The sequence below is a fragment of the Ursus maritimus genome, unplaced genomic scaffold, assembly GCF_017311325.1.
Source record: "Ursus maritimus isolate PB19 unplaced genomic scaffold, ASM1731132v1 scaffold_15, whole genome shotgun sequence".
Classification (NCBI taxonomy): domain Eukaryota; kingdom Metazoa; phylum Chordata; class Mammalia; order Carnivora; family Ursidae; genus Ursus; species Ursus maritimus.
The window spans coordinates 52,064,995-52,092,412 of record NW_024423897.1 but is presented as its reverse complement, the minus strand read 5'-3'; the positions used below and the strand labels follow the sequence as shown (position 1 = coordinate 52,092,412).

The window sequence follows — 27,418 nt, the reverse complement described above, 5'->3', positions numbered from 1 at the left end:
ATTGGCATGAAAGGCATGCTTATCAAAGTCTAGGCCAGGGTCTGTAAATTATGTAGGATCCCAAAACATGTCAGCAGGAATAAGCCAGAATCCATCATAGAAATTTTTTTCTGTTTTGTTTTCTTTTGTTTTTAAGATTTTATTTGTCAGAGAGAGAGAGAGAGAGCGCACAAGCAGAGCAGCAGGCAGAGGGAGTAGCAGGATCCCCACTGAGCAGGGAGTAAGACCTGAGCCGAAGGCAAACACCCAACTGACTGAGCCACCCAGCCTCCCTAGAAATTTCATTCATGGGTTTTCATATGAGCCTTTTGAATCATAAACACACATCTAGACAGGTTATAGAGTAAGGGTCACAGGCGTGGCCACAGCACTTGCTAAAACAACAACCTTACACATGTTTATGAACAGAGTGCACAATAGTGTCGTGCCCCATGGCTGTAATGAGCAAAAGCATCGAAAAAAATCCCGGTTGGGGGGCAGTCATCTCGCTGTGCACTGCTGGTTGGATCACATGTGATGTCGCCTTTGCTCTCCCATCCCCACTTTGCAAGGTGTTCAGAGGAGAGTGAGCTGGTGTGGAAGGAGTTTCAGATCCTGCCACACTGGTAGAGTCCAACGACTGAAGTGTTACCCTTGGGATAGGGAGGACAGACTATACCAGTGCTCACTGTCTTCAGAGACTTGAAGAGTGAAGGAGGAATTATGCTTTGACTAACTGCAGACTGTTTCGGGGGGAAGGTGCTTGCTGTCAAAATGACGTGGCAGTGGGGAGGACCTCTTCCCACATTTGAAACCTCAGAAAGAGTGTTTTATGCTTTGGTGATGTTGGGGAATAAAAAGAAAAAAGAAAATCCCTCATCTCAGAATCTCTGTTTTTTACCAAGTTGACTTCATGTAAATATCTAGATCATTGAGGTTCCCGCTCTGACCTTGGTCTCTGTGTGGGTCCCTCTATCCAGCCATATCATGTGTGCGTCACCTTGTCCTTGATCACGTGTCCACGGCGCCCACATGGCATCCCCTCTTTGCCGAGGGCTGCCCTGACATGCTCCTGCTTTCTTCTCCTTCTGTCCCCTCTCTTACACGTACTTGCATGGGTATTATTTCATGATACTGACTCTGATTTGTGTGCCTCCCCCCCCCCCCACCTGCACCAAGTACATCCTTCACAAATTTCCTTTCGTCATGTTAGGGCATCTTTTATCACCCACCCCAGAATCAAGCCTTCACTCCTCCTTGATCAGGGCACCAGGTGTGTGCACCATTTCAGGCTGAAGAAGGTGCCACACATGCAGGAACGGCTCCCCTTTGAGCCCCGCTGCTTGTACCTGAAACTGAATCACGATTTACCTGCACAGTGGGTGCCCTCAGAAATCCCGAAACTACCTACTCCTGCTCCTGGCTTGCAGCTTCTGCTGGGGGAATGCGCTTTTATGCTTCCCATGCTGGCCTTACAGCTCACCCCTCCCCATTGATACCCAGATGATTGTCTTTGTCATAAACAGCCGTAGGGAAGCGGATGGCAGTGGTGGTAGTTTGTTTATAAAGTACTTGGAGTGACTGAGCGCTTTCACAGGTCTGTGTTCACTTCATCTGATTTTCATACTGGGCTCTGCCAGTTATGGAAGGCATATGGTAAGATGATCCATTTCATGGATGAGAAATCTGAGGGTAGAGAGTCTCACGGATTTTCCCAAGGCCACGTGCAGATAAGGGCCCACATCTGACGTCTTGGGCTCCACCTCAGGATGGAGTGGGCTTAGTAGGCTGCATTCAGATTTTGCGTCTGAAAGAGGCTGCAGCTAAAGCAATCCCCAAATCTCAGGCCTCCGATCCGACCACCTGCAGAATAGGGCTGGAAGCTCAGTCCTTCCTGGGGTTCCCCCAGGCCAGCAGGTTCCTCTGGGAGCTCCCTCTGGTAAAGTTTCCCATCCGATTAGTGAGGAAGGGGCTTTTCCAGGACATTTCTCCCAGCAGAGTTGCAGTTTCCTCTTTTAGGCTCCACCCAGCCCAGAGGTGAGGGGGAGGGGCCCAGAGTGGAGGTGCGCCTGGGTCAGACCCGGCCAGATGCCACTGGGTGCAGGACCAGGGCTCTCACATCTTTGTCACAGGAATTCTCTCTCCAGAACCTCTTGTGTCTCCCTAGCCCAGCCTTCTCTGTGGGTGGATCCTGGTCCATGAACTAGGTCTATAGGAATGCTGCTGGCGACTGCTCAGAGGGCCTCTAGGGGGCAGCGTTGCCTAACTCTGGCTGTGGGCCACAGTTCCCACAGTAAAATCCAGGCAGCTGAGAACCTGGAGAGAATGCAGCTCCTCTCCTGCTGTGCTGTCGCAAAGATGTATCTCTTTATTGAAAATTAACAGCACGCACAGAAGTGCAGGGGTTTTTCACGCTTAGGAAATTTATGGTAAAAATTTCACAGGTATCCTAGAGACTTTTTCTCGTTCTTTTATTCAGAGGTTATTTTAGGCAGCATATACTAATTTAAAAGCTTAAAAATAGATTTTACGTGAATCACGCTGCACTATGATATGTATCAGTTCATCACCAATATTAGAAATGACCTTTATCTGAGAATCCTTTTTTCTCCAGATTGAGAATGTTTTCTGTAGAAGCAGGGAAAAAATTTTTTAAAGGGGCAAATGATTTGCGGGCATTTGACATTATGGATTTAAATATAACCTTGCTCCTTTTACCTCATTTACTGTTCCCTTTTCAACTGCCGGAGCCCGAGATCCATTTCTGTGGTTTCCTCCATGGCCGTGGCCGTTCACCGGTTCCACAGCTGGCTGGGCCCGGTGAGCCTGTTCCACCGTGGATGCGTGTCCATGTGTCCAGGATGTTGAGGAAGGGAAAAGGTTTGACCCACAGATCCTCATGGCATTTCCCCTGCAACCAAGGGGAAGTGAGCACTATGGACTCCAATGCACTAATTCTAGCACCTTTTCCTCATACTATTTTTAGGTGTAAAAAGATTTAAACATGGGTTGGTTTTAAGTCCACCAGACTCAGTGACATATTTTGAACAATAGGTAGCAACCTGGATATGTTTTGAAAAGTATCTAGAGAAAGAGAACTTAAAACGTTGTGGTTTTTCTTATTAGACATGTTTTTTCAAAGAACAAAGCTAGTACTGGTGGCTCACATTTACTTGTTTCTGCACTCTGCACGTACCATCCCACTGACTCTTCGCAGCAGCTCCCTGAGGGAGGAGCTGTTACAGGCCCATCTTACAGATGAGGAGCCCGAGACGTGGACCAGCCAAGTAGCTTGCCCAGGACCATGGCCCAGGATGTTAAGTCAGGATAGGGTGTCAGGCAGTCTGGCTTCAGAGCTCACACTCTTAATTGTTAGTCCGTATTACTTCTTAAGAGAGCTGTTTTAATTATCATTTGTGGATGAACTGTTAACTCTTAGGCCGTTGAGGTGGAGTTATGTAGAAGCTTAAGCGTTGTGCCTCCGGGCACTTCCAGGCATTGGTTTTGATCTCCTCCTCACAGTGTATAGAAGCAAGGCTCGTTAACATGGTTTCATAATCTGAATTATGTATGTATTTCTGTTAGTATTTGCTAGCGAAGAGGAATTTTATACCCCATCCCCCATCCTGTCCCACAAACTGGGTTGTGAGTTAGGCCTCACAACTGAGTCAAGCACCAGACAGGGACACAGACACCCCTTGGGTCCACTGTGGCATCATCTAGGCTACTGGTGCAAGACAGGTGCTGGGCCAGGGCTCCTGGAGGGGCCTAGCAGGCTGATGACCCTGGGGAGGCCTGACCCAGCTGTGTGAACAGGGGTTGGGGAGGCGGGTTAGGCCACCTGTATGCTAGGTGTGTCTTATCCAGCACCTGCAGATTCTCTACCAGCTGTCTTAATTCACTTTGTTATATTTTGCTGATATTGTAGTGTTTTTCTAGTGGTCTTAAAAAAAATTGTGTTTCTATTTTTCCACAAATTTGAAAGAAGAGATACTAGTCTCTATTGGTGTTATGAGAACCTAGCTCTTACTAGCGTAGTGTAACTCAAACCAGAGGCCCCCATTGGCTCCAGCCCCCCGTGGACCAGCTTGTTCTCCGATAAGTCCCACACCCCCTTCTGTGATGCAGAGTCAACATTTGGGGTGGACTTGGCTCCTTTACCCTTCTTCTCATCAGCACTGCTGCTGTTCAGCTGACGGTGAAAGAGAGCAGTCCTTTCTGGCTGTACATTTGCTTTTGCATTCAACTCCACTGAGTGAGCGGCCCTCTTTCTAAAGACCCCACCATATGATGTGCGGTGCCTCTCTGTCCATCCGTCACGTGTGCTCCCTGGTTAGTCCGTGAGCCTGGCCGATTCACAGGCGCACGTGCTCTGGGGACCCTCCTTTTTCTGGGTTCTCACAAGCGACGAGGCAGGAGCAGCTTCAGTGCAGTGCGCGTAGGAAGGCGGAGATGAGAGTTGAGATTTTAAAAGGAAGGAATTAAGGCATTCTTCTTTTTTTTTTTTTCCCATTTTCTTTTACACTGGTATCAATGTAATTGAACAGGTCCGCCTTTTCAGAGTGTTTGTCTTTGGACAGGAATCCGAGGGTGGGGAGGGCTGCAGCGTGGCTGAGGGGGATTTTTCTCTGTGGGGAGTAAGTGGGAAACAGGTTACCAGGAAGTTGATGAAACCATTTGAGCTGGAAAAGCCTTCCTATTAGACAACATACCCTGGATGTTTTGGGATAAATATTTTGACTCAATAAAATGTGCTGGTAAAATTGTTGTTATTGCTCACTGGCACATTCTTGGTTTCTTAGCGAATCTTGCCTCTTGAGTTAATTTGAGTGGGTCATTATGCTTTGGGAATTAAATTTGTACAGAGCACTGCTGATGCCCCAGCGCTCTCCTGCAGCCTCTGTCTTCCGGCCCTCAGAGTGACTTCTCAAGGCCAGTGTTGGTCTGAGGGTCCCTGTCGTAGCGAACTGAGTCTCAGAGAAATTCAGTTCTCTCTTAGATCACAGAGCCAATGCTTTGTTAAAGTGTCTCCTAAATCCACAATACCCTGCTATACAAGATGACCTGTAGAACTTGGAAGATTTTTCATAGGAAATATCAGAGCAAATTTGGAGATTCCTCATGGTCATGATGCTGTCATCCTTCCTGTTATTTACCAAGGCTGCAACCATGTTCACCAGGATTTAGAGGAAAGCAAACAACAACAACAAACCCAAAAGAGTATGTTCTTGATTATGGGCCCTTTATAGATGGTGCGAGCATTAGTCCATATTTATATGGCGAATCAAAGAATGGTACTGTTGGTGTTGACTGACAATATCAATGCAAAGTGTGACCGGATCTAGAGGGCTCTTTCCCAGGAGCTTGGCCCCAGCAGTTGGTTTTGCCCACATGGTGCAGGTAACTTCATCACCTGGGCTTCTTTTCCTTAACCTATAAGATCAAAGAGGTGAACCAGCCTACCTCTAAAACCCCTTTAAATTAAAATTCTGGAATTGTGTGGAATTTGATAACTTATAGACAAAATTGGGTGCATAGAAAAAAACAAGTTAACAGATGTTTTATTTAACATTTTGAGTAAAGTGAACTCCTAGGGTCCCAGGTACCTTGACTGAAAAGTAACTCTTTTGCCATCACTTTCCTTATTTTTAAATTGACCTGCCATATTTAAAATACTGACATAACTAAAGCTACATTTAACAACAAAAGAATTCTTAGAAGGTTAGCTTGGGTTTGCCATCGTGAGCAAGGAGGAAATTGCTAATTAAAACCATAATGAGATGGCACTCATCTAGACTGACTAAAATTAAAAAGACTGACCTTCTCAGATAATGGTGAGGATGCGGAGGAATTGGAATTCTCAAAGGCTGCTGGCAGAAATGTGCCATGGTACAGCCACATGGGAAAAACAGTTTGGCAGTTTGTTAAAAATTTAAACATACACCTATCATATGATCCAGCCCCTCTACACCTATTCACCATTAAAAAAGGGAAAACAGAGGTACGTACAGAGACCGTGCACAGGTGTTCTTAGGAACTGTATTTGTAATGGCCAAAAAGTGGAAACAAGTCCGATGTCCTTACCAGATGAGTGGCTAAACTGTGCCATACAGAGACTGGAATACTGTCCCACGGTAAAAAAAAAAAGTATGGGCTGTTGATACACACAATAGTATGGATGAATCTCAATTCTGTTGAAGGAAAGAAACCAGACCAAAAACAGAGTTCATAGGGTCTGATTCCATCTATATACTTTTTCAGGAAAATGCAAGCTGATATATTAGTGAGAAAGCAGATGGGAGATTGCCTGGGGAGGGAGGTCAGAGGGAGACAGAAGATTACAGAGGGCACAAGAAGACTTTTGGGGTGATGGAGCTGTTCACTGTGGACAGCAGGGGTGTTTTCATGGGTGCGTCCATATGTTTAAAAACTTTGCAAAGTATATCCTGGAAATTCATGCAGTTTATTGTATGTCAACTATGCCTCAGTAAGGCAGTTTTCAAAAAAGCATGAGCTCAGAAACAAAAGACCCAATACAACATTTATTTTGGCAAGCATAGTTTGCCGTATGGGCCACAGAGGCTTGTTGGCATTGGGGGTAGAGGCTTCTGTGGGTAACAGAAGCTTGGAAGATATGGGGGAGGGGGTGATTCTTACATCCCTGAAGCAGCAGGAGCCTTTCTCCTCACATAAACCACTTCCAAGCCACCAGAGCCCTGCTCGGTGTAATGAGCCATCTTTCCCAGTTTGCCGAATGGCTCCGCAGGGATGTGGGAGGGGGGACTTGCCGGAAGTGGGTGAAGTGCTCTGCTCCTGCCGGGCCTGAGGTCATTCTTGCCACTGTCGTTCCAAGTTGTCTTTACTCGTCAACGTCCCCAGACACATCTTGAGTGGTTGTACAACGGAGGTTTGAGGTGTTTTCCAGATGCACACTCTTTCCACTGGAGGAGTGTGCTGTGGCCGGGTCGGCCATGGCCTGGGGTGGGCCACGTTACTGAGCGGTGCCACATCCAAATCTCCCGCCAGGCACGGTGATGTATTTATTCCACCACATCATACGCCTCCTCCTTTTCTGAGCCCTGTAAAGCAGCCACATCTGAGCAGTGGTTTAATAATTAATAATGGGTTGTAGTGCCCTTGCTAAAAATAAAATAAAACCATCCATCTGCTAAACAGGAGTCCAAGGATGTATAAAGGAATGCGTTATGCTTAGCAGATGTTTCGGTTGGTGGAGGGGGTCTTTCTTCTTTCTCTTACACTAGGATGGAGCCTAGGAAGAATCGGAAAGAGTGACTTCCCTTTCCTCTTTTCTCTTTTGTGACAGTCCCCTTGGGCTCTCTGCCTGTTTATTTTTCACCATGCAGTGGTTGCATACTGCTTTTTTTGTGCGTGTGTTCCGCCCGCTGGTCCTGCTCGGGGTGCTCCCCCTTCCCGCCCTCCCCGCCCTGGGAACAGGCTGCCCCCAGCTCCCTCCCGGTGTGGTCACTTGGTGTCTGCACCAGGACTTCCTGGGGAGGGGGACTTCCTGGGAAGGGGGACTTCCTGGGGAGGGGGCCCGGGGGCCTGGCCTCACTGCACTCTCTGCTTCCCCAGCTGTGGACATGGCTGGAGGAGCTGCAGAAGGAGCTGCTGGATGACGTGTACGCCGAGTCGGTGGAGGCCGTGCAGGACCTCATCAAGCGCTTCGGCCAGCAGCAGCAGACGACCCTGCAAGTGACGGTCAACGTGATCAAGGAAGGGGAGGACCTCATCCAGCAGCTGAGGTGGGCCGTGTCCCTGGCCTCCCGCCGGGGCACAGACGCTCTGAAATCCTGCCAGTCATTTCCCCTTCCCTGAGCTCCCACTTTTGAACAATTAGCAGTAGTTCTCTGCCTATCTAGGTAGAGAACAAATAACAACTCTGCCTACAAAGGAGAATACCGTCCCTTTCTTCCTCTTCTCTGCTTTTCTCTAGGGTAGTCTTTTTGGCTCAAGGGTTTCTCTCATGACAGCATTGACTAATAAACTTAGCCAGAACTCAGCTTTTATTAATATTTCCTCTTAACACTTACCTAATAATTATTGAAATTTCTTTACAAACCAGACTGATTTAAACCTCCGAGGACTGTGTCCACCAGACCCTGAGTGACCTGCCTCTGTAGGCGGTGGTAGGCGTCTTGTCCTCAGAACTGAGGCTCTGGGAGGCTGGGCCTGGGGAGGGGTGGGAAGTTACCTGTCCCTCAGGTGCTCCTCCATGCAGGAAGGCAGGTGGCCCTGCTGGGCCTGGAAGCAGATGCATGTTACTGGATCACTCAGGGGACAGTTACTGAATCATGACTGAAAGCTTCATGTGCTGCTCACTTTGCCAAGAGCCAGGCAAAAGTGACTGTTACAGGCTGACTTGCTTGCATTAGGGTTGAACCCCTTGCTGCCGCCCTGACTGCCATGTGTAGCAAACAGGTATTGTCTGTTCTGTTCTCTCTGCTTAGGGAGAGGAGTGGCTCAAGTTGAGCTCTGCTGAAGCTGCTTTCCCTGATAGACTTCCTTTGAGAGGAGAGTCTTCAGTGTGGCCTCAAACCTGGCAGCTTGCTCGGGGGAGGAAGCCTAGCGTTGTGCAGCGGGAGGGGCTGCTGATTCCGTTTTCTGAGACCAGCGGCCCCGCTTCCTGCCAGCCTTCTTCCCCCTGAAGTCCGTGCAGCCGGCCGGATCTGGTGTCTGACAATGGGAGACTTTCTCATGCCCATCCCGTCCCCTTCTGCCCCTCCGCAGGGACTCGGCCATCTCCAGCAACAAGACCCCACACAACAGCTCCATCAGCCACATCGAGACGGTGCTGCAGCAGCTGGATGAGGCCCAGGCCCAGATGGAGGAGCTCTTCCAGGAGCGCAAGATCAAGCTGGAGCTCTTCCTGCAGCTGCGCATATTCGAGAGGGATGCCATCGATGTGAGTGTCCGTGTGTCCGTCCATCCTCTGTCTCCTGCGGGTTCCCGCATCATCTGGCTTGCTGGGTGTAAGGGGGGAGGACGGAGGGAGGGAGGACTGCGCCTCGCCTGCAGGGCGTTGTGCTGGCCACCACACCGCACATCAGGGGAGAGCGAAGCCGGTGCTAGTGGAGCCCAAGCCCAGCTGCCACGAAGAATAAGTAGCTTGTTTAAGCCCGCGCCGCGCGGCACCCCCTGTCTACACAGCCGAGGCTCACACCTGAGGCCATGATGCTCCCTTTTCCCTTCTGTTTCACCCCTCTCGCCCGCTGCCTGCCTTTCCCCCTCCCATCCTCCTCCCCCAGACAGTGAGCCTGTGCTGAGAGCAGTTTTGTTGGTGTGAAGTGCAGTTGTTTTTCTCCACACAAGTGTGCTCAGATGAAATAAGATTTCATTCTTACTACTTAAAAATTACACCTTATATGTGAGGTTTCTTTTTCAACAAAAGAGTGGTTCTTAATTCTGTGTCAGGGAAGATCTCATTTTGAACTTGATGAAGTGCAAGCAGAAGTAAGTGTAATTGGATGGCGCTGAATCTGTCTGTGGAACATGGTGAAAGGAACCAGAAGTCACTTCAGCCTGGGGGAGGCCAGCTTCCTGGTGCCTGTCAGCTTCATACAGCTGGCAGAGTGACCAGCGCCTGTCCGGGTACCTGCAGCCCACCAGGTGGTCCTGTGACTGCGGAGTGGTGTCTGTAGGGCGTACCCTCCTCATGCTAGTGCCTTGAGGGTTTGCACACCCAGACCCTCAATGTCACCGAAGGCAGACACCGACAGCCAGGGTTTGTGTACACTGCTTCACTTCTGTCTGCTCAGGGGAGGACCCTCTGCCTGAAGTGGGCCTTGCCTGCTTCTCTCAGGCCTGTCCGTAGGCTCAGCTCTAAGGGTGGTCTTGGTATTTGGTACAGGGACCAGGTCAGGCCCTGTGCAGGGCCTCTCATGGGGGTCTCTGGTCGGCCGTCTGTCTAAACTTCCATCAACGTTTTCATTAAAGAAAAGCCTTCTTGGCCGTTTTCATTGTCATCATTGGTTCATGATAAGAAAAGAGTTAAATGCCATGTGCATTGTCTGGTAAAATCTGCTGTCAGTGTCTTGACCTTTAAAGCCACATGTGAAGCCATGTAGAGAAAGGGCAGGCACGCTGTGCTCAGCTCATTAAGGACCTGTGCATGGCCTGGGCATTTTGTGCCGGTTCCAGGTTGCAGACTGTATGAACCAAAGACCCAGCATGTCTGTTTTCCTCTCTGACCCCTACTTCATATGAATTGCTTTAATAAACGTAGCTGCTATTGAGTAGTTCCAATTAGGAAACACAGAGCAAACAATCGCATTATTTAAAGTTTTTCATCATGATATTTTGATACTTTTTAAAAAAGATTTTAGTTATTTGACAGAGATAGAGCCAGCAAGAGAGGGAACACAAGCAGGGGGAGTGGGAGAGGAAGAAGCAGGCTCCCAGTGGAGGAGCCTGATGTGGGGCTCGATCCCGGCACGCCAGGATCACGCCCTGAGCCGAAGGCAGACGCTTAACGACTGCGCCACCCAGGCGCCCCAAGATATTTTGATATTTAAAAAAAATCTCTTGGCTTCATTTGTATTGCTGCTACTTTAAAGGAAAAAAAAATTCTAATTGTATTTCCATTTTCAACAAACTAGTGTTTTAAAATGTAGCTCAGGAACCAGAAACATAATTTTCCCCACACCAAAGCCACAAGATTCCAAGTGGCCTTAATAAAGCCGGTGTGCCAGGCCAGGGGTCATTGCTTTCCTGAACTGAGGAAATTAAACCTGCAGTTCAGTCACAGGCCAGTTAAAATGTAGTTTAAAAGCTGTTAGAATGTCATAGCCTAAGAACCTCTTTTCTCTGGAATAATCCTGAAACATGAAAACCTGAGCAGTTGAGGCTTCGGCTGGGATTTCATCTCTTACCTGGGAAAATGCTCCATCTGACTGCCTGTAGGAGGCATGGACTTATCTTTGGGAGAAACTTCTCTGTTCCTTGGCCAATTTTTTAAAATCCCTCGTATCTCTTGTATTTCATAGCCTTTCCATCTCTCAAAGTGGATCTAGGTTTTCTATGGCTTAGAAATATTGCATTCTCAGCCTCTTGATATTCCAGGTAAAATCTGCTCTATGGATCTAAAAACAACAAAGTCATTACTGTAGCATCCTGTGATGGTTATTTAGGGGACGCAGTTACATGTACATTTAGGAAGAGGAACGTTTAGAATTTCTGAACCTCCTGGGATCCAGTTAAAAACAAAGTTACTTCTCCAAAGACTTCGTGTTCAAAAATGACTTCCACTTTCTGGAGCTTTGTTTTTGCCACTGATTTCTTGTCTTCACTTGTGTGGTTAACAAGCTGTGATGATAAACTTTGGGCAGGATCTCTCCTGATGATCCTTTGATCACGGCCATTGCCGGGGTTTCTGTAAGCTTGGTGAGTATTTTTGAATCCTTCTGGTTCTGGCACATTCATCGTTGTTTGTTATCCGCTCTTGGGTGTTGTCTGAGCCTGATGCTGTTTCCGTGAGACATGATTGCTGAGTCCGTCTCTCCCCACCACACCTAACCCTTTCCTGCCTCGGTTCAGAAAAGGAATGTTAAGAAAGAAAAGTCCCCTTAGAGTAGAGATAAAGATTAAAGGTATGGTGGGGCACCTGGGTGGCTCAGTCATTAAGTGTCTGCCTTCGGCTCAGGGTGTGATCCCAGCATTCTGGGATCGAGCCCCACATCAGGCTCCTCCGCTGGGAGCCTGCTTCTTCCTCTCCCACTCCCCCTGCTTGTGTTCCCTCTCTCGCTGGCTGTCTTTCTCTCTGTCAAATAAATAAATAAAATCTTAAAAAAAAAAGAGATTAAATGTGTGGTAAGCTCTTTCCTTTTAAAAAATATTTTCCCTCAGAGGCTTTTTGGCTTATGTGTAATTTAGCATTATTTAAATTTATTAATTTTATAAATTAGCCCAATTGAATAAATTAATGTAAATACACATACTGTATGCAGACCCCACTAACAAAAGAATAAATCCAGAAGATTTGTGCCGTAGGAGTTTGGGGGAAGCCTTCAGTTTTTATTTCTTCACATGTCCTAGCTGCGTTCTATGTAAACTCTCATGCTGTCCGATTTTCAGACTCAGATGGTTATTCCTCATCTGGATAAAGGAAATCAGGACTCATGGGAAAGGTTATTCCACAGAAGTAGAGATAATACAGTGTTCTTTCACAAGAAGTTTTTTCCTTCTTTCTGGATTTTGTAATTTTTAGCCTTAATTTTTAAAAAGCAGATTACAAAAATTTTCAAACCAACTCCAAAGTAGCAAGGATGGTACAGTGAATAGCCACATGCCTGTCTCCCAAATGTAAAAGGATTGTGTCTTCCTTGCTGCAAATATCCTTTCTTTTATTATTATTGTGCTGTAGTATATTAGAGCAAAGCTTTGCCAGCTTACCATTTCCCTCCTAAAGACTTTCTTAAGTATCTCTACAAATTAAGGCCTTTTCCCGCATAACCACCATCAACTACCCCTCATCAACCTGAGTCCTTGTTCTCTAACTAACACCCAGCCTTTGCTAAGACCTCTGCGGCTGCCCGGGGTCAGGGAGACGCGTGGGTGCTGCTTATGCGGTTGATAGTTAGTCTTTCCATCCAGAATCATCTCTTCATCCACCCTTCTTTTTTTCCTGCCGTGACTTGTTGGAATGTCTGCATCAGCGGAAGAATCCAGGTCCCACATTCTGCTTTCGCTTAGTGATTCTCTTCTGTTTTTCTTTCCCTGGCATTTCCTATGAACTTGGGAGTTTGATGTAAAGACCTAGTTAAGATTCAGGTTCCGTTTCCATGCCAGATGCTCCCCAGGGGCCACGGCTTCTCCTGTCACAAGGCTGGTCCTATCTGGCCCCACTCCTTTAAGGAGCTAAGGTTGGTCTGTGGGATTAGAAGGTGGCACCCTGACCCCTCCCATGAAGGCCCCCCATCCTTTCCATTATAGTTTATTGCACATTGATGATCATTGCCTGAAGAGTTATTTCACTAGAATTTCAAACCAAAATTAGAAAAAATGCTTTCTAATTTTATTATTTCTACATTTTATAACTAGATTTATCTATAAAGGGGAACATTCCTTCATTGTTATAGGCTTAAATAATTGTCTCTTTTATCAGTTTCAGGATAAAGGTTGGTTTCCTGTCTACTTCTAATCAGAGGAATTTTTCATTTAATTTTAGGCTTTTTAGCTCTTCTTTTAAAAAAATCATTAAGAATTAATGTGTTTTTATATATTTTATAAATTTTATTCAATTGTGATGGATTTTTTGTATCTAACTGTCCCATCTTTGGCCTGCGGGAGCCCTGCAGCGCTTCCATGCCCTTCAGACATGGTCCTGTTGGTTCCTTCCTCACTTGGCGCAGTGAGATGTCGCAGCAGGTATTTATTTTGTAAGTCTTGGTCCTGAGAAGATTCTCTCCTCCCTCAGATCATCTCAGACCTGGAGTCTTGGAACGATGAGCTTTCTCAGCAAATGAACGACTTTGACACGGAAGATCTCACGATAGCAGAACAGCGCCTCCAGCACCATGCAGACAAAGCTCTGACCATGAACAACTTGACCTTCGATGTCATCCACCAAGGGCAGGACCTTTTGCAGTACGTCAACGAAGTGCAGGCCTCTGGTAAGGAGTGCATTTCATTCTGTCAGTTGTGGGGGTTTCACGTCATACGGGAATTCATCCTGTTTATTTGTGTGCTGGCCGCAAAGTATAGTCAGCCCCTGTGACATAGATGTTCTGGGCACCTGCTCTTCAGGAGGAACGTTTCACTGTTTTATTTTCACATGCCGTGATCACATGTAACATTCGTTAGTGCGCGTACCCTTAATCCTCTTGCACATCATCTCAGGGAGCATGAGCTCCAGTTGTACATCCATGAATGAGATATGAATCCCAAAAAAATTTTCACAGTCTTAATTTTTTTTCTTAGTTTATATCTTACCAGCAGATGTCACTATAGGCTTAAAAATGTAGAGAGAGACAGCTGTAGTGTTTGAAACTTAGCAGCAACCTGCTATACTCCGTTACTCATTTTACACAAATCAAATTAAATGCTTCCTGAAGGGTAAGCTGGGTACAAGTGGATGTACAGCAAAAACAAGCCAGAGTTCACTCATTGATAAAGCCAAGGGGCTCGTGTCCCCAGTTATCACTGCAGAAATAGATTGACAGGAAGTGGGTTTGGTTTGATTTGCTATTCGGTGTGTTTTCTTTGGAACACATCAGATGCATTCTTGCGGACCCCCTTGCATGCTCGGAAGCACACGTAAACCCTCCTCTGCCGGCTATGCCTGCCTTGAACTTGGCCTTCAAGGTAATGGCCTCGGCCCAGCCAGACAGGCTCTTCACCAAAGCGCGGTGTGTGTCATGCGCGGCTGAGGAGCAGGTGGACGTGCCAGTCGAACTCTGGGCTCTCCCTTCACTGTCTGCAGGCGTGGAGCTGCTTTGCGATAGAGATGTCGACATGGCAACTCGGGTCCAGGACCTGTTGGAGTTCCTTCATGAAAAGCAGCAGGAGCTGGATTTGGCAGCCGAGCAGCATCGGAAGCACCTGGAGCAATGTGTGCAGCTCCGCCATCTGCAGGCGGAGGTGAAGCAGGTAAGCCCGTTGCTACACGTGGGGCCAGACCGGAGCGACCCCCTTGACAAGCCCTCGAGGAGGGGCCTCCTGGTCATCTGGGACACAGGTGCTGGGGACGATCGTCCCTGTCGAGAACGCAGCCGTTGTGAGGCGTGACGTGACACGCACACCCCGGTACAGCCAGACTTCGTGTGTAAGGATGGAGCCAGCGGCCAGACAGCTGTGTGTTCACTGTGTAGTGGAAGAGGCTTCCCCGCCCAGCAGGTGTAGCCCTTGATAGTAACATTCACTTGGCTTGTTTTGTCATTGCTTGAAACTGAGCACGGTGCTTCTCAGGCTAAATAACTATATGATTATTCTGCCAAGTAGGCTGTTATCAATCTGGATGAGGTCACAGGCCATAGAAGGCTGGGGTTTTCTTCTGTGACCAGCCTGCTCTACTGCCCTATCTCAGAGAGGATGGCAAAATAAGAATGGAACATTTGGAAGGGATTGCTTCCGGCTCATAGCCAGTGATTCCACGCATACATATACTCAGCGTGTACGTGACATTTTGTCTCATGAGAGAGAAACCACTTGTGATCCTGCCCTGATACAAGGAAAGTATGGCTTTCTGGGATTCTGGTGGAGGCACAGAAAGGCGTGTGTTAGGTTGGGCAGAGGGGGTAAGGTGCCTCTGGAGTGTGAGCTAGGTGTGGTGCCTAAGTGGGTGGCACTCACGTTAAAGCAGATACACCGTCCGACTGGAAAGCTTTCAAGAGCACCTGTTGGTTTCCTGTGTAATGATATGAAGTATTGTGACCTGCCTTTTAAAAGACCAGTTAATCAAATGTTCCTTCTTTCTAAAAACAAAACAATGTGTCTGAGAAATAAAGAAATAAACTATCCATGAGGAATTGCATTTGCCTATAAGAGTCCAAAAATGGTGCTCAGAAATTACTTTCTCTACATAACGTGGCAGGATGTGGAAGATTGCTTCTGGTGTTCGTTCAGCAGCCATGTGACAGGTCCGGCAGATACGCGGGTGATGAGTTGTCTGGTGGCTGTTGTAATCCCAGCTCCCCCTCCACTTCCCAGGCAGCATGAAGGGAAAAACATAACAGGGAAGAAGCAATACTTGTATCAGAGAAGAAATATGTTCCCACAACCACCTGGAGGTGACTGCGTTGACTCAGTAGCCAGACAGAGTGTCCAACTGTAACGAAGCTGTGACGTAGGGGCGGGGAAGTGGTTTTATTTTAAGCTCCCCCCACACACAAGTCGAGGTTTTCTGAGTAAAGGAAATGAGGAGAAGTAGGTATTGGGTAGGTAACCAGCGGTCTGTGCCGTAAATAACCCCCCACAGTGACCTTCCACAGTCCTGGGGCTTCCACAGTAGGAATGCTCTTATTTGTGTGTGTTGCTGAGAACCTCGGGGGGCGACCCCGAGCCTTGTAGCACCGCTGAATCCGCTCTTCGGTTAGTGGCCGTTTAACACTGGCATTAAATGGGAAAATATGTTGGTGAAATAAAATAGTTCCTTACCAAGCAGTTTGCTAATTTTACATGTTTATTAAGAAAAAAGGAATGAAAAATACTTATCAGGGAATTATTTGTTTCTTGTTAAAGATTTTATTTATTTACTTGAGAGAGAGATTGGGGGGGCAGAGGGAGAGGGAGAAGCAGACTCCCCGCTGAGTGGGAGCCCGATGTGGGGCTCAATCCCAGGACCCCAGGATCATGACCAGAGTTGAAGGCAGATGCTTCACTGACTGAGCCACCCAGGCGCCCCATTATCAGGGAATTATTTGTGGCATTAGATGTTCTAATAGGTGATTCTTAATCTGTTTTGATCTGTGGAGTAGTAATAACAATCCGCTGGACTCCCCACCTTTCAGCACCCATTTGAAGGTATAAAATAACTGAATTAATTTTTAAAATGCAGCACTTAGGATCAGATACCGTGGTAGGACATTAGGCTGTTGGCAGTGGGATCATAAGTGCCTCACAGCTGGTGCGAGCGGCTTGACTGCCTTGCCCACTTGACTTGTGTCCCTGCCGGCCCACAGGTGGATCCCCTGTGGAGGGCCAATGCTTGGAGGTCCCTGTTTCCTGTTTCAGGTGCTGGGCTGGATCCGCAATGGAGAGTCGATGCTGAACGCTGGCCTCATCACGGCCAGCTCGTTACAAGAGGCAGAGCAGCTGCAGAGGGAGCATGAACAGTTCCAGCACGCCATCGAGGTAGGGACACCAGCCCGCTTCCCACCTCGGGACACGTCTGCTGAGCCCCCTCACGGGGACTGAGCCCAAGCCCAGTGGGGTTCAGCAGGACCCAGAGTGATGATGCTGATACATCTACAGTGTATCTCAGGGGAAGGAAAAGGGCTGGTGACTGCAGTGAGGGGAGGAGGCGTGTGCCAGCCTGCGGACCTCGCAGCACTGCCCCAGAGGCCAGGAGGCTCCTGCTGTCCTCCTGCCGTGAGGGCCCTGGCAGCACGCACCCCCCACGGTCAGGAGCGCCTGCACATGAGAACCCGAGTTGGAGTCTGGGCTAACAGGCTTTATATTTTGCTGATCTTGTACACACACTCCTGGGCAGAGCAGAGCACCATGGGCGGCTCACGCAGACCAGGTGCAAATCACCAGTAACCAGCACTATCCACAGAACTCCTCTGACACTGGTTAAAAGCAGCGTTCCTCACCTTCGTGGGGTCAGTGCCAGGCCAGTTCTGAGCCCACTCAGATTCACTTTCACAGCATATGAGTTAATTATTCATGGAGGTTTTGGGGGTAAAGGGGAGTTAATTATGGTAGGTAGTCTCGAGGTACACTCATGGGAAGAAGAGAAAACTCGTTTCCTGCTCTAGTTACATAGAGAAGAAAGCCACAGAAAAATACTGTTAATTTATTCTCGAGATTGACATATTTTCAACTACTCAGCACCAACAGACACATATGAACCCTTCTTCCTGAAGCCCAGACTCTGGGCATCTTTTGAAAATTGTACGTGGTACCTAATGATTTCTAATAATTAAATTGCTAATACATGTTAGTGTGTCTCAGTGAAGGGTAGGGCTGGCTATATTGCGTATAGTCTTTTATGGGGTCCTTTAGTGCCTTTTCAGTGAAATACAGACTTTTGCTGTGGTTTAAAAAAAGAAAAAAAAAAATCCTTGTCCGCAGAGAGCCACGTCCCCCTAACTGCTATGCTGTCCTGTGTTCTGATTCTTCGTTGGGTGAACCCGACCTGTCAGCCCCTTATGGCATCTTCTAGCGAACATACACGAGCAGGAATTCCTACTGGATTTCTGGTGTTATTTTGATACTTTAATATGGCATGAGCCTCCAGATAATACACTTGGCTCATTTCTACCTTTGAATTATGTTTCTCTCTCTTTTTTAAAGTCAATAGTTTTTGAAAACTTTTTACTCAAGTCTAAAGTTTAAGGTAAAAATGAAAAAGGCATTCAGTGTGGTCACCTTTTTCTCCATGAGTTCATGTGCCTCTAGCTTCTATTATAAGGAGGATCAATAGGAAGAATAAACTTGCAACATTTCAACTGTTTTTTTAGAATATTGGCTATTAAGGTTTTTCCCTGCTATTTCTCAAGCTGAGAACCCCGCAACTGGTACCCATTCTGGAATGTCTTAATGCATTTCATCCTTCATTAGGTAATTTAAATATAAACACACCAGTTGCTAGGCATGAAAACTTTTTTTTTTTTTTAACTGAACGGTCCGCTGTGTTTGTGGAAGTGTCCTAATGAGCATTAAGTGACGTTGTTTCTATGAAAGCAGGCGGAGCAGCACCACGGCAGCCTTCCCGGTTCCTTTCCAGTAAACGCGTGGCAGCCCAGTTACACAAGCTTCCCCTCCCCTTTCTCTTTCCTTAGAAAACGCATCAGAGCGCCCTGCAGGTGCAGCAGAAGGCAGAAGCCATGCTGCAGGCCAATCACTATGACATGGACATGATCCGGGACTGTGCCGAGAAAGTGGCCTCCCACTGGCAGCAGCTCATGCTCAAGATGGAGGACCGCCTCAAGCTGGTGAACGCATCTGTCGCCTTCTACAAAACCTCAGAGCAGGTGAGGAGGCAGGTTCTAGGCCTTGGGCCCCTGACCAGCATTTCATGTTGAGCTCAGTTTTATTGGACAGCTCTGTCATTAACTCCTTAGTCATTACTGAGCCAGTCAGTTCAACTGCAGGCAGAGAAAAGCATTCTAGAAGTAGAAGGATTATCATGTATCTTAGGAATCAAAGAGTCCTAAGTTGGAAAGGTGCTGAGAAGACCTCCGTTTTCCTCTCATTTAAATGAATAGCCTGAAACACACCAGAGACAGACCAGAAATTCCATTTTTATTTGGTCCTTGTTCTGAAAGGCCTGCTGACTTGGACCCCTGCATTTGTCCTCACATAAGACGGAGCCCATGGTTCCTTCTGATGGGCTTGGTCCCCAGGCTTGCACCTTTACCCCTAGAGCCTGACCGACCACACTTGCCAGAGATGCAGCTCTGTGCCATCCGACGCCGACTGGCTGCTCTGAGCCTGCCACTCTTCTGCTCACAGGTCTGCAGTGTCCTTGAGAGCCTGGAGCAAGAGTACAAGAGAGAAGAGGACTGGTGCGGAGGAGCCGACAAGCTGGGCCCCAACTCGGAGACGGACCACGTCACCCCAATGATCAGCAAGCATCTGGAGCAAAAGGAAGCCTTCCTGAAGGTACAGAGCTGGCCCTTTGGGGTGCTGGTGCCTCCCTGAACAGGGGACACAAATGCAAGGGGGTCCGCCTGAAGATGGCAGGGTCCCTGTCAGAGAACCACAGATGTTCCCATGCGCCAGGTGCGTGTGGCCACCTCCACGTCCCGGGGGGCCTCCCACACCTGCAGCTCTCCCCTGTGTGACATTGCATCAGCACAGGGCTAGTTGGTCAGAGAAAGTCCTAAAATCTTTATTTTTGATTCACACTCTCTGGTTTTCCAAAAACCTGGAAACCTGTGAGTAAAGCATGGGTGGAAGTCAGAACACCAGATGATTCTGAGCAGAGAGACTGGTTGATTCGATGAGAAAGAAATGCTTATAGCTTAAAATAATCTTCCTTTGGAAATTTAGCCTATTTAGGAATAAAGACCGAACCCAGTGCAGAGTAGACACAAAGCAGGAACACCCTTGTGGTTCACAGGATTAGTTACTAATACTCGTTCAGCAAGTGTTTCCTGCAAAAGAAATTTAATCCCATTTAGGCCAGGCTGGATGTTTGACCTCTGAGAAGCTTTAAATGAGGAATTTCTCTAGCGGCCTCTGTGTGTGTGTGTGTGTGTGTGTGTGTGTGCGCGCGCGCGCGCATGTTCATGCCTAAATCACTCAAATGTTCTAAAAAGTTCTTCCAACATTTGGCAGCATTTCCATGTTTCTGTGATGCATTCTTTCACTCTCGAGGAAGATCTTCTGAGACTCTGCCTGTTGCCACTCAGACCTGTTAAAAATAGGTGTGGTGTGTGCTTTTCATTGTCACTTTATTGAGTTTTGCTTTGCCATCCTGACCCCTCTGACCCCATTTAATAATTTCTGTTTCCATTCTGAAGGTGATGTCTGTCCCAACAGAGTTACTGTTTAGTCTGGGAGAACAGATTGTAACTCTTTGAAAATTCTATCTGGTCATTTATTTTGAGCTTCTATCACATGACTTTGTTTTTAGCAGATCAGGGTGGGAAAACAGTGGTGACTCCCTCAGCCTCCAGCTGAACCATTTCAAACGGGGCTTGAAAGCCCTGGCCTTTCCTGTCCTTGCTCGTTACATTTATTAAATGCCCGCCACTGTGAGGATGTTTCCATTGGAATCCTCATAATTTGCCTCTCTTTCTCTGCACTCCATTTAGAATAAAGCAGAATTAAATACTACTTAGTATAATTAAGATAGATACTTAGGTAAAATTATAAAACAAAAATAATCACTGGCCTATTCAGATTCCCTCACCCAAGTAGCTTCAGTAGTGTGTGTATTGTTTATCTTTAAACTTTTCATTATGGAAGTTTAAAGATAGATACAAAAATAGAACAGGTAACAAACTCCTATGTACTTCTCACCCAGCGTCAGTAATTATCAGCACATGGGCCTATGCCCACCTTCCCTGGGTTACTTTAAATTCTGGATATTATACCATTTTATTTGTAAATTCTTCAATACATATCTAAACATTAAATTCTGCCTTTCTAAAATATAACTGCAATACCATGATCAGATCCTGAAAATTAACAGTATCTCTTATTTTATACAAAATGCAACAGTGTTCAAATTTCTCTGATTGACATATATTGCCTTTTATATGTGGTTTTAATTAGGATTCGAACAAGTCCACACATTGGCTTTGTTGACATGTCTCTTAAATCTCTTTCAATCTAACACCATCCCTCCCTTTTATTACTATTTATTAGCTGAAGAAGTAAGTTACTCACACCGTGGGATTTCTCTCGCTCTGGATTTCCATATTGCATTCTGTGGAGTCATTTTGCACCATCCTGGATTCCCTGAGTGTGTTATGTTGAGAGCCTCATTAGATTCAGGTTTGAATGTGAGTGTGTGTGTGTGCACTCAGCATACCTGGCATTCCATCAGGAGGCACATCAGGTCTGCTTCTCTCTGTGTCTGTGTGTTGGGAGGGCTGACCAGTGCTTCAGACGTGTGAGTCCACTTCACCCCTGATGTGCTTCTCTGTCTGCCTTTTACCTGATGGGTTAGTGCCCTGTGGTGATAATGCTTCATCAGGAGTTATACAGTGGTGAGATTCCATCATTCCTTCTGCCTTGATTCGCTACAATTATTCCCTCCTTAGCTATTTGGTGACTCTCAAATAGAGTTTGTCCAGAAAAGGCAGGCTAAGTGCTTGAATCTTTCCATTTGCTTAATCATTTTCAGAATAATGAGCTGTTGCCCTAGCAACCTCGACATAGGATTAGTTTTTGTACTATCTTCATGGGTTTTAAGATACTTGGTGTGTTTTGATCAATTACAGTCATTTATCTTTTTATACTCGTGCCATTCGTGGAAGCTCCTTCCATCAGGTTGGCTCTACATCCTCCTACCATAACCCCGGTCATCTGCAGCCACTTCCTCGCTATTTGGAATGCAGCCGACTTCAGGCTGATCTGTGGAGACTCATGATACGTTCTTCTCTTAATTAAAAAGTGTCCTAGCTCCATCTACTACTGCAAAGGCCCAGAAACTAACCAGCCAGTAATAATGAGCTCCCTGTGTCTTGTCCAGATTGTGGTCTAAATACCATGTATCAGAAGAAGGAGACAGAGCTTCTGGAAGAAAGAGTAATTCCAGAGCTGAGACAGGAAATGGATAAGATATTTCCAACTCAAATATAATTAAGGGTATTTTTCCTCTTGTTTTTTTTTAATATATTAATGAAAGTATTTACTTTGTTTGTAAATGTGGAATCCATCAGTCATCTATTACCACAGTAACACCACAAAACAAACCATCCCAAAACTCGATGGTTCAAACAAGGGCTTGGCAGTCTAAGCATCCAAGAGCTAAGTCCGTCCACTCTCACTAACCTCCGTGTTGCCTGTGGCTGCTTTCCTCCACAGTGGTTGGGTTCAATGCTTTCAGTAGGGAGCTAGAGAATGTATGACTTAGAAAGCTGAAAATACTGTCTGCCCTTTTCAGAAATCTGGGCACAGCTTAGCTGGGTGCTCTGACTCAAGGTTTCTCCCAAGGCTGCAGTTAGGGTGTTGGCTGGGAGATATGGTCATTTCGAGGGTCGGCAGGAGAAGGCCTCCACCTCCTCTCGCTGCAGGCCAGCGGCCACTCTCAGTCCCCTGCCCCACACGCCTCTCCGTAGGGCGGCGCTCAACGCAGCGGCTGGCTTCCTCAGAGCAAGAGCTCCAAGACAGATTTTTTTTTTTATTGAAATAGGATGTAATCTATGTATTCTCCAAACCACAGGTTGGCCTGACGAATGTTTTAGGTAAAGACGAGTGTTAGAGCTGTATGATGTTGTCATCCATATGTACTCAAAATACATGTTTATCTAAGTCACATTAACAACGTGTTGCCCTCCGTGTATCTCAGGCTTGCACACTTGCTAGAAGGAACGCAGATGTCTTCCTGAAATACCTGCACAGGAACAGTGTGAACATGCCAGGAATGGTGACACATATCAAAGCCCCTGAACAACAAGTAAAAAGTGAGTACAGCTATGAGTCATTTTACTGGCAAGCAGTTCAAGGAGTTTGGCAAGATGTGTTCTAAGATCTTGAGACCCAGGACTTCATTTTAAATGTCCGTTTCATATTATTAAGGTTCTCGCCAATTATCTTTGTTTAATAATAAAATATGAAGCAAATGATATAGATTGATACTTTGTTGAATAAAGTTGAAGATATAAGCAGGCAGAAAATGCAGCATGATATTTATTAGCATAGACTATTTTGTTCAAGCAAGTGAAAATATTGTAAATTGGAGAAAAAGGAAAACCAGAATTTATCTAGAGTCAAAATATTTTTAAAAGTTCAAATCAAGAAATTATATACCAAAATCATTGCTGGAAGGTATTATCGATTTTATGTACTTAAAGCATTAATAAAATCAGATTGCCAAATATCATACATTATGGTATCATTTGAGTGTAAAAATCTGTAAAGCCATGTTTTTATATATGCATATATATAATGTAAATGCATAGAAACTGATCTGAGAAAATTTGATACTACACTGTTAATAGGTTTGGTATGGATAGAAGTGAGGGGGACTGATGGTTTTTACTCTAGAATTCTGATTGAATACTTTACAATGAGAATACATTCAGGTGTTCTCTAACTTAAAACTTAGATTTAACCATAGTTATTTTTACAAATTCAATTAAAATGACATGGAAATAGAGCCTCAGAAAATGATTAAGAGTTTGAAACAGTCTTGACATTGAGCCACGTGCTGTCCTCACCGTGAGCTTCAGAGGCCGGCAGTAAACAGATGAGGAACCTGGGGCCCCACAGCCCATGCTCACAGTTGGGTTTCATAGGGAAAAAGTTGCCATAATCTGTTAACAAATGATTCGTCTCACTCTTTAAACCCATGTGATTGGCAGAAACTTTGTACGTTATATTCTCCTGTTCATCTGGATTCATCTGTTAGAGGTGTCACAGAAACATGGTCTACCACATGTAGAGTCCTCGACGCTCCACAGATGAGATGCACATTTATTATTGGTGGGCTTCTGTCTTGGGAAAGTGAATGACTAACACAACCATTTTTCAGCAGGAGCAAGTCTTCATTGCCAGCAAGTTACTTGCATTGGTAATCCATTCGTTTGGCTCATTTCATATACAAATCATTGCCTTTCTCTCATCCTTCAATGTGGCCTTTGATCGTTGGTCGTACTCTGCTTTCTCTGATCAAAGATGTTATGATCCTTACTAGGTTGTACCAGTTCGATGGGTGTGTGCGTGTGTGAGAGGAGTGTGTTCCACGGGCACACTTACTAGATAGTCACTGTGCATTTGCTGCTGTTTATCATCATTCTGGATGCTACAGAGAGTTGAAAACAAAGGGTCCTGTTTCTGTCTTCGAGTACTTGGGGACGGAAGATTGATGTGTGGGACAGTGCAATAAATCCATGTCAGGTGATGGTGCTGGAAGAGACAGCACCCCAGGACCCCAGACAGTCCTTTAGGGGCATGAGGAAGCCCCACGTGGCCTCCCATCCCGTTCCGGGGTGGGGGGGCTTACTTGCCCCAAAGCGGTCAGGCTTCAGGCAGGGACTATAGAAAGAAGAGACTGGAAAAGACCCATTGGCTCATGTTAATTTTCACGTGTGGTATTTTCATTTAAACGGTAGCTTAATTTTTTGACTGGCTTCAAATTTCAAAGTCTTAGTTTGTATCACTACATGAGTTTACTTTCTCAGTAGAGATAATGGAGCATGACAACTGAGCTATTGCGTAAATCCTGCTCACAGGTTCACGTTTCTCAGCCTGTCAGGACCCCGGTAAATATTTGTGGAAGACTTAATATTTTTAAGGTTTCCCAGTATTAATGAAGTTATAATCTAGATACCATTTATTTATTTTGCAGTTTCAGTCTCTAGAATCTTCTTCCAAAGTTTCTCGTGTATTTTATAAACTTCTAGAGTAAAACAGACTTAGTGTACAAAAGATTTTAAGTGTACAAATGTATATAAATTACCTAATTCCTTTGCCAGCGGTCACCACTGTCAAGACTTTTTTTGTGTATCTGTCAATGAACATGAACATAAATATATAGAGAAAAACACACGTGGATTCCCACTTCACTTACTCATCCCGCATTTTTATTTTTTTACCAACATGGGACTGTTTTTTTGCTGCAATTTGCTTCTTTCACTTAATAATTCATCTTAGTCCTCTTTTGGGGTACCTGGCTGGCTCAGTCGATGAAGCATCTGCCTTCGGCTCAGATCATGATCTCAGGGTCCTGGGATCAAGCCCTGCAACAGGCTCTCTGCTCAGCTGGGGAGTCTGCTTCTCCCTCTACCCCCCCCCAAGCTTGTGCGAGTGCGCACGCGTGCGCGCACTCTCTCTCTCTCTCTCTCTCTCTCAAATAAATAAAATCTTTATATGCTTTGCTCATTTTTACAATGGACTGTTCATCTTTTTTCTATTGAATAGTAAGTACATTTGGTCTGTGTCTTATATTTTCCCAATAATTTTAACTAGCTTTTTATTGATGCTGTATTTTCATGGTGGCTTTTGTTTGGTTATGACATTTACAATCTTTATGTAATCAGGGTTTTTTGGCCTTTCTGGCTCCATGCTTCTCTACTTCATGTCCCTGCTTTTCCTACTGGTTTATGTTTTTGTTTTTATCTTTGAAAAAAGAAAGAAAGAGAGGGAGGGAGGGGGAGAGAGAGAGAGAGAGAAAGAAAAGAAAAGGAAAAAAAGAAAGAAAACAAAACTGTTTTCTTCTAGTACTTCACCATTTTGACATATATCCTTTAAACTAAATTCCTTCTACAGGAAGGTTTTAATGTTGTTGAACAAAGTACCTAATACTGAAGTTTTTCAGCCATTGTCAGATTGCCCCAGTAGGGGATGCAATAGCTTATCCCACTCATCCACCTAACCCAAGATATTGGAGGCCAGTCTTCAGTTTCCAGTGACCTCAATCATAAGATAACAAATTGAAATAAGAGCAGAAGGAGAGGTCTGTGGACATGCTCGCTGAGAATATTGGGCAAGCAAGCCCTGTAGCTCTTAATTTAATTCTCTATCTTGCATTGACATTTACATAGTTTTTAAATAACACTGAATGGGATTTTGCAGTGTTTTCACTGGTTGCAAGCACCAACAAATGTCTTTGTCTTTATCCTCTTAGATATCTTGAACGAACTCTTCCAACGGGAAAACAGGGTATTGCACTATTGGACCATGAGAAAGAGACGGCTAGACCAATGCCAGCAGTATGTGGTCTTTGAACGAAGTGCCAAGCAGGTTAGTCATTAAATCACCCCCTCTCCCCTGGTGGTCTCCACCCTCTATTTAGACCTCCAGCCTCTGCAGCTCTTGACATGGCAGCCATTTTGAAAACCACTTTCAAATGATCAAAACAGTCACGCCTTTTAAATAAATTTGTTGTGAAAAGAAAACCCACACCCCATAAAAGTGTAATTTGGATCCTCAGCAAGCTCAGCAAGTATGCCACACAGCCCGCCTCTGCTGCTGTTACCTTGTATTTAAGACCACCAGGTACAAGTCCTGATTGTGAGGATGATTCAAAAGCCAGTGCGGAATCTAGGTTCTGTACTTGTATAAATACTGCAGTGGGTGTTTTTTTTTGTTTTTTGGTTTTTTTTTTTTTTTGCTGTAATTATATTTTCAAGATAAAATTTTGTTCTTCAGATAAATTAAGCTAAAATTACGTAAGAAGTGTGACAAAATTTCTAAGAATTTAATATGATAAAAAAATGTTCGTGCAGTTGACTAATGCAGAGACATCAAGAGGATATGTTTAGGGGGCACTGGGCTGGCTCACTTAGTAGCGCATGGTACTCCTGATCTCACAGTCATGAGTTCAAGCCCCATGTTGGGTGTGGAGCCTACTTAAAAAAATTAAATAAAAAGATATGTATAGAGTTTCTATCTTCCGATGTCATTTTGGTATAAGTGCTTCTGCCGGTATGGTTAGTCATGGAAGGTTGTTTTAGGGCAAAGTCTGGCTGACCCCTAACTTGAACTAAGATTCCTGTCACTTCTCTTTGGCTTTAACGGTAGCATAGGAATCCATAAGTTGTGGGTCCAGAATCTGGAGCCTGAAGGGCATGGAGGACAGAAGGCTCGTTCTCAGAACGCCTGTGTGAGCCATCTTGTGTCCTGCATGTCAGGGAGCTTAGAGTCACTGGGGCCTCTCCAGTGCTGTGGGTCCCTGGTGACCACATCAGACATGGACGGTCTTCTAACTTCACCTGTGCCTGCCACAGAGTAGGCATTCAGTTCAATCTTTTAGCTTAAGAAAGATTGTATTTTCCTCCACACAGTTTCCAACTTAGGGAGCATATTTTTCTTTTGATTTGGTCAATGTTGGTTTCAAGTGGGCAGCTAGGTGCTCAGAACGGCTCAGTTCCCCAGAGGTTGGTAAGCTGGACTTCCTGGTCAGTAGACCTGGTGGCCTGACTCGGCCCTTCCCTCATCTTGGCTCATGTTACCAGAGGTAGTTATATTCCCAACAGAAGTGGCAAGCGGTGTTTTTAGTGTTTAAATTACATTTTATTTAATGGTAGTTCAACCATATTTCAGATTCATGGGGACCTGGTTTTGTTTCTAATTAGAGATTGTCTCATAATCTTTTCTCATATATCTTTCTTTATTGTTTCTCTCTTGAAAGACAGGCGGTCAT

The 27,418-nt window shown here is 45.7% G+C and overlaps 1 protein-coding gene across 2 annotated transcripts in view; it reads left to right on the top strand.

Moving 5' to 3' along the window:
• The window catches only part of TRIO (trio Rho guanine nucleotide exchange factor), a 238,077-nt gene that overhangs the window by 95,282 nt on the left and 115,377 nt on the right, over positions 1-27,418 (top strand). For both annotated transcript variants that reach the window (XM_040630542.1, XM_040630543.1), the window contains exons 11-19: positions 7,573-7,742; positions 8,728-8,902; positions 13,412-13,607; positions 14,417-14,583; positions 16,666-16,785; positions 18,438-18,629; positions 19,111-19,260; positions 22,622-22,736; positions 25,901-26,016. In XM_040630542.1, coding sequence (XP_040486476.1) covers positions 7,573-7,742; positions 8,728-8,902; positions 13,412-13,607; positions 14,417-14,583; positions 16,666-16,785; positions 18,438-18,629; positions 19,111-19,260; positions 22,622-22,736; positions 25,901-26,016 — 1,401 coding nt within the window. The remainder of the gene's footprint in view (positions 1-7,572; positions 7,743-8,727; positions 8,903-13,411; positions 13,608-14,416; positions 14,584-16,665; positions 16,786-18,437; positions 18,630-19,110; positions 19,261-22,621; positions 22,737-25,900; positions 26,017-27,418) is intronic.